Source organism: Triturus cristatus, chromosome 12 (assembly GCF_964204655.1).
Source record: "Triturus cristatus chromosome 12, aTriCri1.1, whole genome shotgun sequence".
NCBI classification, from domain to species: domain Eukaryota; kingdom Metazoa; phylum Chordata; class Amphibia; order Caudata; family Salamandridae; genus Triturus; species Triturus cristatus.
In genome coordinates this window covers 290,090,302-290,105,702 of record NC_140595.1, presented here as the reverse complement: position 1 = coordinate 290,105,702, position 15,401 = coordinate 290,090,302, and the positions used below count along the sequence as shown (strand labels likewise).

Genomic DNA, 15,401 nt, shown 5'->3' with positions numbered 1-15,401 from the left:
TTTGTATTCACAAGGCTTATTAGCTTAAGGTATAGTTTGTTAGTGGAAATAATGCACTGACAAAATGTCCTTTGGGACAGTGTCTTTGATGACAGAGTTAGCAAATTAAATGGTGGGGACACGCACTACCAAAATATTCCAAAATTGTAGGGTGTGGCGTGCTCCTGGGGCTTCACTTTCTGATCCAAAAAGTGTTGAAGTAAGGCATGGTAAACAGTGGCATCTCCTATAGAGGAGATGTCCCCCTAGGCACAGCTTAAAAATCCCACTCAACGGTGGTGTTCATTCAATCATAATATAATCTTAACGTTGATGCGTTTTGTTGTATGAATGTTTAATTCACATCATAACAAGTTTTTCATCAAGACTTTCTGAGTATATAAATCATCATCAAAGTTCCTTGAAATTTAACAATCCGTTAGAAAGTAACTCCAATTCACATCAATCCCGATGCATTTCAGGCATTGTAGATGCCGTTCGTCAGGGGAAACTTCTGAAAACATAGACCAAAAACAAAATTCATTCAGGAAAGCAGATTTGACATAAAAGAACAATCTGTGCAATGTAACCAATCTAGATTATATAGATGAATCATGCTGATATCTAGTATGTTAAAAGTAGAAAGCTGAAACACACCACGTGGTGAAGTTGGATGATAAAATACGCAGTGAGAATACAATTCCCAAAGATAAAGCAAAAATGGAGTGAGATCTAAGGTTGGTGAAAGAGTGCTCGATGACACCTGAGAGGTGTGTTATCATAAAGTGTGATCTCGGTTGTGAAACTCAACGTGACACAAGCATTGAAGCGACTAGGTTATCGGAAAAAAGATTGCAAACTCAATAAATCAGGTGGATTAGCAGTGTGTGTATCAACTAGCGTGATAAAAAATCGTAGGTCAACATAATGCGTTCTTTCTTGGAAAATGTTGCCCTCTAAAACATGATTTGCCTGTAAAGATAATAACGCAAATGAACATTCAAAATACTAGCTGCAAGAAGACAGCTGAATATTTAAGCGCAGCAGCACCAATAGCTCAATACTTACAAAAAAGTCAGAGATGTGAACGTGGTGTTGTTAGTGAACTGGCTTCTCCCGTGATTCAATTAGTTTGTTCAAATGATGAAGCCGGTAGTAATAGAGTTAGTCTTGCGAGATCACGAAATAACTGAATAGGTAAGAGGTAAAGGGCTGACTATAGTAAGAGGTTCTGTGCGCCATGATAGGAAAGGGTGAAATGTGTCGGATAGATCGAGTGAAATGTTTTAGATGTAAGTTTTGGCAATAACATAAAAAGAATATTTAAAGTGAACAGGCACGTTGTGTGAAACAAAAACAAAACTTTAACATGAAAAAATTGAAAAACAATAGTTGTCATTATGAATGTGAAACATGATTCAAAGATCGGTCGATGCAGATAATATATCCAAAAACAATATATCAAAAATAAATGCCTGTAGGCACATTGCATGTATAAAAAAGAGTGGAATAGGTACATCAGTTCTAGCTTTTTTACAGATAATAAAGAAATTCCATTCTGTCATTTAACCCATTGGGTTGCATTTTACACAAGAACCGTATCCAATGGTTCTCTCTTTGTAATAATCTGTTCTTGTTGTTCCAACCTTCTCTCTTTTCAATTATTTCTAGAATCAGAAATTTTAGTTGGCTGATATTATGTTTTTTCTCCAGAAAGTGTGAAGCCACTGTCGATTTAAGATTCTTGGTTCAGATGTTGCTCTTGTGCTCTAAGATACGGGTACGGATCTTTCTTTCTGTATGTCCAACATAACTTAAGCCACAAGAACATTTGAGAAGAGAAATCACATTTGAAGTATTACATGTGGCATTTACCCGAAGTTTAATCTTCGTGCCTTTCATGGGATGATTGATGACATTACCAGGTATGGAATTATGGCTGTTGCTGCAGTTATAACAAGGTTGTAGTTCTTTATAGGATGTCAAGTCTGAGTCATTGGGTATTTTCGTTAATAATTCCTTGAGATTAGGTCCTCGTGTGTAAGCGAACACAGGTTTTTGTTCAAACAGACCTTTAATGTCGGGTTCTAAACTCAACATGGCCCAATGTTTCAAAATAATGTTCCAGTAACGATTGGAAATTGTCGAGTATTTGGAGACTAAGACTATCCGATTTAGATCTTTCTTATCCTTCACAGACAACAAGTCTTTCCTGTTGATTTTTGCGCATCTGTCACTGGCTTGTTGTAATAACTCCTCTGGATATCCTCTTTTTTTAAATCTAATTAGCATGAACTCAATTTGTGTGTTGCATTCTTCTGGATCCGATACTATTCGTTTCACACGTAGTAATTGAGAAAATGGCAAATTTCTTTTCAAACTGTGTTTGTGAAAACTGTTGAAATGCAATATGCTATTACGATCAGTGTTTTTTCGAAAGATGTTAGTTGTCAGTTTTCCTTGTTTGATCCGAATCTGCACATCTAAAAAGTTCATCTGTTCTTTATGTACTTCAGATGTAAATTGAATGCGACCATCTATTTCATTCAATTGCACAAGAGCTTGTTTCAAGGTGTCAAGTGGACCAGACCACATAATGAAGATGTCATCAATGAATCTTACGTACATTTTTTTGTACTGTAGCCAAGTAGGGGTGATTAAAATATGTTGTTCTTCAAAGTAGTGCATAAACAGATTCGCATTCGATGGGGCTGCACAATTGCCCATCGAAGTTCCGCTGAGTTGAAGAAACCACTTGCCATCCCATTTGAAATAACTCTGATAGAGAGTGAATATCAAGAGTTCCATAATAAATACTTGCAGATTGGTTTTCAGTGTAGAATCCAATAAAGTTCGTTCGATGGCCTCTATTCCTAAATCATGTGGAATAGAGGTGTACAGTGATTTGACATCCACAGTGCACAACCAGAGTTCCTCTTCAGGTGAGATATGAAGTTGATTGATTTTCGTGATAAAGTCTGTGGTGTCACGAATGTAGGTATTTGTTTTCATGACAAAAGGTTGAAGATATTTATCGATGAATTTGCCTATGGACTCGTGAATACTGCCCCTGGTAGAAACAATAGGTCTGAAAGGTGGTTTAAATAGATCCTTGTGGACTTTGGGAAGCATATAAAATGAAGGCGACCTGGGATTCTCTTGAATTAAAAATCTTTTTGTTCTTTCTGTGATAATCCCATTGTCTACTGCTTTTTGGACTATGGTGGTAAGGATGGTGAGAAAATGTTGAGTTGGATTCTGATCAAGCAAAGCGTAGGTGTTAATATCAGACACATGTGCCGTTATTTGTTCATGATAGAAGTTACTGTCCATAATCACTAGGGCGCCGCCCTTATCAGCATTCTGACACACTATGTCTTTATTTTTCGCCAAATTTTTCAATGTGCTTCTGTCTTTAACAGTAAGGTTGGAGTGTTTCAACTTCTGTTGAAATTTAAGTAATGACAAGTCATGCTTGACTAAATTTTCAAAAGTGTCCAATGTTTTATGACTCACCGGAGCCAAAAATGTGCTACGCGGTCGCAATCCTTTTAAAACAGACTCTTCATCTTTCTCTGTTATGTGAACCATATTTTCTAAATAATTTCTCAATCGCATGTTTCTCATGAATGTGAAAAAACTGATTTCAAGTTCCAAAGTGTTGGTGGTGGAGGTTGGAACAAAAGATTGGCCTTTCTGTAAAGTGCGAATTTCAGGAGTAGTAAGTTCATGCGATGAAATATTAATCACTAGTTATCATAATCTCTTATTTCTTCCTTCTGCTCTTCTTGTCGGTCTTCAATGTTGTCTGTTCTTTGTCTGTGTCTTTTTCTGTTGCCCCTCCTGGGTCGTCCCGATTTCCTGGGCTTTCCTCTAAAAAATGTACCGCAGGTATGGATGTAGATGTAGCTGAAGTCATATCCTCGGTGGGCATGGTGGTGGTGACTGTGGTACCAGGTGTGCATGAACGTGAATCACTGTCGGAAGATGATGTTTCTGTTTCCGTGTTGGAATTGTAGGGTCGATTTTGTCTACGGCGGGCGTACACTTCTGCCCAAGTGTAAACCTCTCCGAGTTTATAATCAATAGTGTTGTGTTTGAATTTGCAGATTTTACGTTCTTGTATTTCTTGTGTGTATTTATTTAATTGTAAGTTGATTTCATCCAAAGTTTTAGTTAGGTCTGCTGATTCCATGGTTTCGGCTAGTTCCGATTTTATTTGAGCTATTTCTGTTGACAGTTCTTCTAGTACTTTTGACAGTTCCTCTATGATAAGCAAAATTAGGTCTAGTGAACATTTGTACAGGATAGCGTACCATTTTTCAATAAAGCGTGGATTATTCTTGCAAAGTAATGGCTTAAGTGGTACTCTTAATCCTCTTGGGATACGTTGTGCACGATGATACCTTATGAGCATACTGGCATGTAGCCTTTGGTTAGATTCTCTTTTCAAAAGATATAATAGTTGTTTGATGTTGCTTTCCTTGTTTCTCTTATTGGAGATGGGGGTGATACCTTCCTGAATCAGTGCGTAGATTTTAGTAGCATCAGTTTCTGTAAAAGTAAATGTGTCTGCTCTGAGGTCTGTAAGATTGATGATCTCTTCATAGGCCATGATGTGCGTTCAAATGTTTGGTCTATGTTTTCAGAAGTACCCCTGACGAAGGGCATCTACAATGCCCGAAATGCATCGGGATTGATGTGAATTGGAGTTACTTTCTAACGGATTGTTAAATTTCAAGGAACTTTGATGATGATTTATATACTCAGAAAGTCTTGATGCAAAACTTGTTATGATGTGAATTAAACATTCATACAACAAAACGCATCAACGTTGAGATTATATTATGATTGAATGAACACCACCGTTGAGTGGGATTTTTAAGCTGTGCCCAGGGGGGACATCCCCTCTATAGGAGATGCAAGAGTTAGCAAATTACCTGCTCTGCATCTTCAAAGCTGCCTTTTCCCTCCTCTTTCAAAGAGAAGCCCTTGTGCTGCATGGTCATCTCCGTAACCTGCCCTGCATGTGAACTAGATCTTTGGGCTGTGACGTAATGTGTCCAATATTGCTTACCATGATTTTTTGGAGACTTGGATGTGAATAATTAGCACAGAGACCGACTGTTGGAAACCGGGCAACCGGGTTAGCAGTCACCAGGTTTCCAAGCACAACGGTAGCTTGGCTCGAGCGGTCGGGGGTCAGGCACCGTGCTAAGCGTATGTCACACCCTCACAATAACCATGCGTTCATCCGTTCCAAAAACGACACTACACCGTAAAAATTATGAAAGAAAGTAGTTTGTCTTGATCTTTTTCTCTTAGTTGCAGGTTTCATAAAAATAAATACAATACAACACAATAAGACTTTTCCTGGAATTAGCAGGTCAAATAAATAATACCACAGTGGGGTTTCAATAAATAGGATCAGGTCATAAATAGGCAAGGAATAAATATAGGTGCAATAAATACAGATGGCAAATAAATACAGTCAGGAATAAATACAGTGGAAGACAATAAATAAAGCACCCTCAATAACTTAAATAACACAATCAATGACAATTACAGTTCACCACCCTTTCACGAGGTAGTTTGGTTTCACTTTGCCCAAGTACAGATTGTGGTCATTTGGATGACATGGGGGGTGTCCCACCTAGATTGGTCAAGGCTGGGCCTGAACTGAGGTAGAATAAGGGTAACCTAAGGATCTGGCTCTCCCAAAATACACAACCCCTCACAGAGGTCACTGCACCAGTCTCAGTTCACCCCTGGCACTCCCAAGCTGGTTCTAACACCCCTCTAGCCCCTAGAATGGTCTTTTAGGGCTCCACGGGGCCTCAGACGCCCCCTCTACCACTTACTGCCCTTTTCACGATGATCGGCTCCGCTCGGCGCCGGGTCGACGTCGCTGGACGGCTCCGGTTCGATGTCGCGTCGATCTGTTCCACTTGACGCCGTGTCGATGCCATCTGGCGGTTCCGGTTCGATGTCGCTGGGCGGCCTTGGCTCGATGTCGTGTCGATCGGCTTTACCTGACGCCGGGTCGGTGCCGTGAGGCGGCTCCGGATCGATGTCGCTGGGCGGCCTTGGCTCGATGTCGTGTTCCGGCGTCACAGGGTCACGGTCTCCCCGTTTCCGGGTGTCTCCGGAGTGCGACCTCCACTCCCGACCTCCGTCGGCTCCACATCGGGTTCCGGCGACTCCGGAGTGCGATCTCCACTCCCGACCTCCTGCGCGCTTCACCTCGACCTCAGGCGACTCCGGAGTGCGACCTCCACTCCCGACCTCCTGCGCGCTTCACCTTGGTTTCCGGCGACTCCGGAGGGCGGACTTCACTCCCCCGTCGACGCCACACCTCGACCTCAGGTGACTTCCTACTCGACCTCCGGTGACTCTCCACGTCCTCCGTCGGTGCCCTCTCTCGACCTCTGGCAGCTCCGGGTACGACGTCTGCTTTCTGTCAGCGCCGCTTCTCCACCTCGGGCTCCAGGTCTCCAGGCTTCTCGACGTCAGGACTCCAGGAGGACACTGCTGTACAGGTCAGGAACTTGCTGTTATTCCTTTGTAAGGCCTGTTCCAAATGTTCAGGTCCTTAAGATGGTTTTTCTGGTCTTGGTCCCACACAGGGCTCTAGGCTGGGCTTGGTCAGTAGGGACTAGCATCAAGGGTGGGTTTCTGGACCCCACTCCAAGCACTGGTTTCCACCCCTGCTGCCTCACTCCTTCCTCCTTCTGAATCACTGTCCTCTCTCCTCTCTAGTCAAGTGCCAACTGCCAACCTGAGATGGCCTCCCAACATTCTAAACTGCCTCCCACTGTCACAGGGTTCTAGAATGTTCTGGAAGGTTCTGGTGATGTCACAGGTGACAATGGGTGGCCACCATTTTGTTTCTCAGGCCCTCAGACAGAAGTTCCAGGGGTAGGGAAAATGGCTCCCTGACCCTGCATCAACACTAAAAAGTCTGGTGGTTCCCAAAAAGGAAATATTATAACAGGGTTTGAGGCAAAAGTGGGACAAAATAAATAATGATGAGGAGGGACCACCCAAAGGGCTGACAGGTCTAACACGCGTGCCTCCCAGCTGAAAGTGGGGAGAGCTACCCAACCCCTTGGGAGTTCTCATCACTAAGGCGGAAATACCTTGAGAGACCGTCTGCATTGGCGTGGTCCACTCCAGGCCGATGTTCCACCTGAAAGTCCATTCCCTGTAGGGAGATAGACCACCTTAGCAACTTGGGATTCTCCCCCTTCATCTGCATCAGCCACCGAAGGGGTCTGTGGTCGGTCTGAACTAGGAAGTGCGAGCCAAACAGGTATGGCCGCAACTTCTTCAAAGCCCATACCACTGCAAAGGCTTCACGGTCTATTGCACTCCACTTCTGTTCCCTGGGAAGTAGTCTCCGGGATAGGAAGACCACGGGTTGATCCAGACCCTCTTCATTGAGTTGCGATAACACTGCCCCAATGCCATGTTCCGATGCATCTGTCTGGACAATGAACTCCTTGGAAAAATCTGGGGCCCTTAAGACCGGGGCCTCGCACATGGCTTGCTTCAGTTTCACAAAGGCCTGCTGGCAAGCCTCCGTCCAGACTACCCGTCGAGGTTGTTTCTTGGACGTAAGCTCCGTGAGGGGGGCCACAATGGTACCATACCCCTTCACGAAGCGGCGGTAATATCCGGTGAGGCCCAGAAAAGCTCGGACCTCAGTCTGAGTCTTGGGGGGTTCCCAGGCCATGATTGCCTCGATTTTTGCCTGGAGGGGCTGCACCGCTCTCCTACCCACCAAGTGTCCAAGGTACACTACCGACCCCTGCCAGATCTGGCATTTACTGGCCTTGATCGTTAAACCAGCGTGTTTCAGGGCCTGGAGAACAGCTTGCAGGTGACGCAAGTGATCCTCCCAGCTGTTACTGAAGACGGCAATGTCGTCCAGATAAGCAGCAGAGAAACTCTCCATTCCAGTGAGGATCTGGTTCACCAGACGCTGAAACGTGGCAGGTGCGTTCTTGAGCCCGAAGGGCATCACGCAGAACTGGTAGTGGCCCTTGGGCGTGGAGAAGGCTGACCTTTCCTTAGCTCCATCAGTCAGAGAGATCTGCCAGTACCCGGAAGTCAGGTCAAAGGTACTCAGATATTGGGCAGCTCCCAGCCGGTCAATCAGTTCATCCGCCCTCGGGATCGGATGAGCATCAGTCTTGGTCACTGAGTTCAGTCCCCGGTAGTCCACACAGAACCTCAGTTCCGGTTGGGCCCCCGGTGGTGCAGCTTTTGGTACTAGCACCACCGGACTGGACCAGGGGCTGCTGGAAGGTTCAATTTCTCCTAGCTCCAGCATCTTAGTGACTTCACTGTGAATGCTGGCCTTCACCTTGTCTGTCATCCGGTAGATCTTTGACTTCACAGGTGGGCTGTCTCCTGTGTCCACGTCATGGACGCACAGGTGAGTCCTACCCGGAACAAGGGAGAACAACGACGAGTACTGCCCCAGGACCTGGCGGCAGTCCTCCTGCTGTTCAGGAGTTAGGGACGGGGAGAGGATCACTCCCTCCACCAACCCATCCTTCTCTTGAGACGCAAATAAGTCGGGGAGAGGCTCGCTTTCCACGTCCTCTGCTCCGTCAGTCACCATTAACAATAGGACTTCGGGCCTCTCATGGTGGGGTTTGAGGCGGTTGGCATGCAGCACCCGTAGGGGCTGACGAGGGGTCTTCAGGTCCACCAAGTAGGTAGCCTTACCCTTCTTCTCCAACACCTCAAAGGGTCCTGACCAGCGATCCTGGAGGGCGCTAAGCTCTCCTGGTTCGATCACCCACACCTTCTGGCCAGGCTCCAACTCCACCGGGTGAGCATTGTGGTCATACCACGCCTTCATCACTGCTTGGCTGGCTTCCAAGTTGTCAGAAGCTTGCTTCCACAACTTAGCCATTTGGCTCCGGAAGGCCAGCATGTAGCTCACCACGTCCTGGGGAAGCTTTCTGGGAGTTCTTTCCCATCCGTCTCTCACCAGGCTGAGAGGTCCACGCACAGGGTGCCCATACAAAAGCTCGAAGGGGCTGAAGCCCACTCCCTTTTGTGGCACTTCCCTGTAAGAGAACAATAGACAGGGTAGGAGGACGTCCCATTTCCTCCGCAGGCTTTCAGGCAGACTTCTGATCATGCCTTTCAAGGTTTTGTTGAACCTCTCCACCAGACCATTGGTCTGGGGGTGGTAAGGAGTGGTGAACCGGTAGGTCACTCCACACTCCTTCCACATCACCCGCATGTATGCTGACATGAAGTTGGTCCCCCTGTCGGACACAACTTCCTTGGGAAAACCCACTCGGGTAAAGATTCCCATCAGGGCCCTAGCCACAACAGGTGCAGTAATGGTCCTCAGAGGTATGGCCTCTGGGTACTGTGTGGCATGATCCACCAGAACCAGGATAAACCTGTGACCAGCTGTAGTAGGCGGATCTAACGGACCCACAATGTCGATGCCCACCCTTTCAAAGGGGGTGCTAACGACAGGAAGTGGTTCCAGGGGAGCTTTCAACTTCACCCCTGTTTTCCCACTGGCTTGACAAGACACACATGTCCGGCAGTAGGTGTCGGACGACACTTTCATTTGAGGCCAATAAAAGTGTGGGACAAGACGGGCAAAGGTCTTGTCTTGCCCCAGGTGTCCTGCCAAGGGGATCTCATGAGCCAATTCCAGAAGGAAGGCTCGGTAACGTTGAGGGACAACCAAGGCCCGTGACGATCCGTGCAGGGGCGCCTTGGGTTCACTGTAGAGGAGGCCATCCTCCCAGTAAATATTATAGTTCCCCTCAACGTTCCCTGCTGCCTGGGCTTCGGCCTGTCGCCTCAGTCCCTCAAGGGTAGGACACTCCCTCTGGCCCTTGCAGAATTCCTCCCTGGTCGGCCCTCCCTCCACGTGCCACTCGGCCGGGATGGGTAGGTTCTCCAGTTTGGTAACATCCCCCTCCGCGGACTCCTGGTCCACCACCTCCGGTGGCCTATCCGTCACACGGGGCGCGGATGCCGAGGCAGGCTCCTCCTGCCTTCGGTTCTTCCCTTGATTGGCAGCCGGCGGTGCCTTTGTTCCAGGCTCCCGCCTAAATGAACTCCCCCTCCGGGTAGTCGCAGACCTTGTGCTGACACAGGCCCAGTCAGGTGTACCCAGCATCTCAGCATGAGTCCGGTATTCCACCTCCTTCCAAGCATTATGCTCCATGTCATTCCCCAGCAGACAATCGACTGGCACGGCAGGGCTTACGGCAACTCGAAGTAACCCTGCAACCCCTTCCCATTCAAATGGAACCTCGGCCACCGGATAGTGGCCCATTCTGCCGTCAGCCATCGCGGCGGGGTGGAGTACATGGGGAATCACCTGCTCTGGAGACACCAGCTGGCTACGTACCATAGTCATACTGGCTCCTGTGTCTCTCAGAGCCTCCCCTCTTTGGCCGTTGATGGTGACCCACTGCCCATACTTTGTGGTATTTGCGGGCACCTGGATCTTAGGAACCATCTCCCGTTCTCCCAGGGACACTAAAGTGACGCCCGCCCACTCCCTTCCCTTACCTAGGGGCATCTCCTCCCCGAGCACTACACTAGCTACTCCGGGGGCCTTTCCTCCGATGGAAGGGGGTGGTCTTTTCGGGCACTTCACATCTCCCTATTAGTGTCCGACACCACCGCACTCGTAGCAATGGACAACCCTTAGCTGCTGACTCTGGCCAGGATTAGGGTTTCTGGGTGGGTTAGCCCTAGGGGTGAATCCTGTTCCCTTCCCTTGGGAACTATTTTGGGGGCCTTTAGAGAACTCCGTTTTCTTTTCCCCTCCCTCTTTCTTCTGGGGGGCGCCCTGTCCAGTCTTTTGAGAGTCTCCTCCAGTCCCCCTTGTGGACACCCGGGTACTAGCCCAAATGTCCGCCTCCTCAGCAAGCTTCCGGGGATTGGTCAGCTTGCTATCCACCAGGTGTTGACGCAGTTCAGGGAAACATTTTTCGAGCAGGTGTTCCTTCAACATCTAATCAAACAACCCCTCGTAGTCCCTCACCTCACTGCCTTGTATCCAACCCTCTAATGCCTTCTTTGCATAGTCCAGGAAATCCACCCAATTCTGTGTGCCCAGTTTGTGTCTACCCCAGAACTTCTGTCTGTACTTCTCGGGTGTTAGTCCAAACTTCCTCACGAGCGCCACTTTCATGGTGGGGTAGTGGGTCTGCTCATCCTGCTCTAGGGCCAATAATGTATCCCTACCAGCTGGAGGCATGTATTTATACAATCCCCCTCCCCAATACTTCTCTGGAACCCCATGGACTCTTAATGAGATCTCATAGGCCGCTAGCCACTTGGCGATATCATCACCCGCACTATAACTAGCTACTATGTCTTTTGGCAAATAGGGTTTGGATTCCCTGGTGACTTCTCTTTCTTCGCTGCCACCACTAGGAACAGGGTGTGCCCCGACCCGTAGGATCTGGAGATCTATCTCCCTGAGCCTCAACTCGTGAGCCATCCTCCGTTCCTCTTTTTCATTCTCCAGCTTCGCCAAATCCCATGTGAGCTGTCTTTTCTCCCTCCGGTCAGTAAATTCTGCTTCTAATAAGCTGTGGCTAGAGACACTGCTGCCCTTCCTTGAAGGTGTTCTGGTCCCCGCTACTAGGTTCCCCACCTCAGATTGGTACAAACCAGCCCCCTCGCTGTCAGGCTCCCCATCCCTGTCCTCCTTCTCAACCGTACTTTCTCGCCGTGCCTCCCCCCAAGCCCTCAAGCTGGTCTGGAGTTCACCCTTCTTTGCACCTTGGGGGCAAAACACCCCCTCTCGCTCACAAAACTCTCTGAGTTGGGCCACAGTATAAGTTTCCACATCCTCTAGTACAAACTCCATTTTGCCCACTCAGGTTAGAAGACAGTTGCTTACAGAAGCTATGCAGGGGGGTACCTTTTATAATACCTCCTCCCACCACCAGAAGTAAATTTGGAAAAAACAAAACTCAAAATTAGGAAGTCCGCTTGGAGAAAACTCCCGGTGTAGGCCTATGGACTACCCACAGTTATTGTCGAGTGGACGCAAGCACAGCTCAATCCCACCGCTGCCACCAATTTTATGTTGGAAACCGGGCAACCGGGTTAGCAGTCACCAGGTTTCCAAGCACAACGGTAGCTTGGCTCGAGCGGTCGGGGGTCAGGCACCGTGCTAAGCGTACGTCACACCCTCACAATAACCATGCGTTCATCCGTTCCAAAAACGACACTACACCGTAAAAATTATGAAAGAAAGTAGTTTGTCTTTATCTTTTTCTCTTAGTTGCAGGTTTCATAAAAATAAATACAATACAACACAATAAGACTTTTCCTGGAATTAGCAGGTCAAATAAATAATACCACAGTGGGGTTTCAATAAATAGGATCAGGTCATAAATAGGCAAGGAATAAATATAGGTGCAATAAATACAGATGGCAAATAAATACAGTCAGGAATAAATACAGTGGAAGACAATAAATAAAGCACCCTCAATAACTTAAATAACACAATCAATGACAATTACAGTTCACCACCCTTTCACGAGGTAGTTTGGTTTCACTTTGCCCAAGTACAGATTGTGGTCATTTGGATGACATGGGGGGTGTCCCACCTAGATTGGTCAAGGCTGGGCCTGAACTGAGGTAGAATAAGGGTAACCTAAGGATCTGGCTCTCCCAAAATACACAACCCCTCACAGAGGTCACTGCACCAGTCTCAGTTCACCCCTGGCACTCCCAAGCTGGTTCTAACACCCCTCTAGCCCCTAGAATTGTCTTTTAGGGCTCCACGGGGCCTCAGACGCCCCCTCTACCACTTACTGCCCTTTTCACGATGATCGGCTCCGCTCGGCGCCGGGTCGACGTCGCTGGACGGCTCCGGTTCGATGTCGCGTCGATCTGTTCCACTTGACGCCGTGTCGATGCCGTCTGGCGGTTCCGGTTCGATGTCGCTGGGCGGCCTTGGCTCGATGTCGTGTCGATCGGCTTTACCTGACGCCGGGTCGGTGCCGTGAGGCGGCTCCGGATCGATGTCGCTGGGCGGCCTTGGCTCGATGTCGTGTTCCGGCGTCACAGGGTCACGGTCTCCCCGCTTCCGGGTGTCTCCGGAGTGCGACCTCCACTCCCGACCTCCGTCGGCTCCACCTCGGGTTCCGGTGACTCCGGAGTGCGATCTCCACTCCCGACCTCCTGCGCGCTTCACCTCGACCTCAGGCGACTCCAGAGTGCGACCTCCACTCCCGACCTCCTGCGCGCTTCACCTTGGTTTCCGGCGACTCCGGAGGGCGGACTTCACTCCCCCGTCGACGCCACACCTCGACCTCAGGTGACTTCCTACTCGACCTCCGGTGACTCTCCACGTCCTCCGTCGGTGCCCTCTCTCGACCTCTGGCGGCTCCGGGTACGACGTCTGCTTTCTGTCAGCGCCGCTTCTCCACCTCGGGCTCCAGGTCTCCAGGCTTCTCGACGTCAGGACTCCAGGAGGACACTGCTGTACAGGTCAGGAACTTGCTGTTCTTCCTTTGTAAGGCCTGTTCCAAATGTTCAGGTCCTTAAGATGGTTTTTCTGGTCTTGGTCCCACACAGGGCTCTAGGCTGGGCTTGGTCAGTAGGGACTAGCATCAAGGGTGTGTTTCTGGACCCCACTCCAAGCACTGGTTTCCACCCCTGCTGCCTCACTCCTTCCTCCTTCTGAATCTCTGTCCTCTCTCCTCTCTAGTCAAGTGCCAACTGCCAACCTGAGATGGCCTCCCAACATTCTAAACTGCCTCCCACTGTCACAGGGTTCTAGAATGTTCTGGAAGGTTCTGGTGATGTCACAGGTGACAATGGGTGGCCATCATTTTGTGTCTCAGGCCCTCAGACAGAAGTTCCAGGGGTAGGGAAAATGGCTCCCTGACCCTGCATCAACACTAAAAAGTCTGGTGGTTCCCAAAAAGGAAAAATTATAACAGGGTTTGAGGCAAAAGTGGGACAAAATAAATAATGATGAGGAGGGACCACCCAAAGGGCTGACAGGTCTAACACCGACTCTTTGATTTCGGATCACAAAGGGAGGCATAAATTACAAATGATGTTTTCATTATTTGCAACAAATTTTCTGTGTCAGTTTGGGAAAAAGCAAAATGGTGTGTTGCCCTCAACGCAATACGCTGAAAAAGCATTGGCTGTCTCTGCACAAACAATTGCAGCCGAACACTACCAAATCTTCTCTCCTATTAGCATGCGCCTTTCAATTTACTGCACTGCTGTTTGTGGCAGAGGTCCACTCATGATACCACTGGTTTATGCATACATTTTGTTGTATATTGGACACTCCCCGGCCACCCTCCTAGGTTGCTGCATGACTAAACCCATGCAGGTGTCTTTGAAGAGCTTTCTTTATGGTAGCCTTTGCCCACACCATACATCCCAGTCACTCCTGTCATCCTAACCCTGATTCTAATAACCAATGCTGTGGTAGGTAGATGCCTCAATATTTACCTTGCAGCCATCGCGACAGTCCTGCATGTTGACCCAGTAGTTCTCGTGATTCCATAGGCTCTCGAGTCCCAGGAAATTATCATCTGCTGTGCTGTAGGATTTTCCAGTAAATGGGTCAATGAAGAAGTTCTCTGGAACTTCGCGCTTGCCGGAAAGAACAAGAACCCAGCAATGGACTCGCAGTCCGTACAATGGGTCCGGTTTTGGCTTTTCATCTTCCTGTAAATGGAAAAAAAGAGTTTTTTATTTGCACATTAACACCCATGTAATTTGAATTTCAACTACTAAATAAAGAATACAGATCTGAGCACCTCACTCATCTGCTAATATAGAGTTCTTTAGCTCCTGATCCACTCCAAGGAAACATGGCACCCAAGTATCATTTAATAAAATTCTTCTTCTGGAATGTGGAGGATAAGGCTGTCGGAGGACTCTGCCAGTGCAGGTTCTTTTTTGTTGTATAGGTCATTTTGGGTGGTCAGTTAGAGAGGCAAATGTGAGCTCTTATTACGTGTTTCCCAGGACATAGGTGAAGATGGGACAATGCGGGTCTTACTTCTAATTAAAAAAACCAGAGGGTTTTATTTTGATTTGTAGACCTTATGCTGAGAAGGCTTGGCCATACATGGGAAGTAGGTGGTCAATTAACTTTGCTAAGTGTGGTGCCAAATACAAGCACACAAATCAAATAAAAAAAATAACAACATAAAATTGTTTGAGCATCGATTGCATGGTTTACACGTGACACCAGTCAACTTGAGGGCGCCCCTGTTCTTGCAAGGACCACTTTTGAGATCCCTTCTTAATTGAAGGAGTGCCTCGTTTGGCGTTTCTGTGGCTTTAATTGAAGATGATGATAGAAGGAGGGTACAGAATGAATATAGGATGAACTTTGTGATTTTAAAGGACTGGGAGACAAGGGAGAGCCT

At 47.8% G+C, this 15,401-nt stretch overlaps 1 protein-coding gene across 2 annotated transcripts in view; it reads right to left on the bottom strand.

Annotated features, from left to right (window-relative positions):
* DRC7 (dynein regulatory complex subunit 7) overlaps positions 1–15,401 on the bottom strand; it is a 203,212-nt gene that overhangs the window by 91,944 nt on the left and 95,867 nt on the right. For both annotated transcript variants that reach the window (XM_085637931.1, XM_085637932.1), the window contains exon 7: positions 14,473–14,691. In XM_085637931.1, the coding sequence (XP_085494057.1) occupies positions 14,473–14,691 (219 nt within the window). The remainder of the gene's footprint in view (positions 1–14,472; positions 14,692–15,401) is intronic.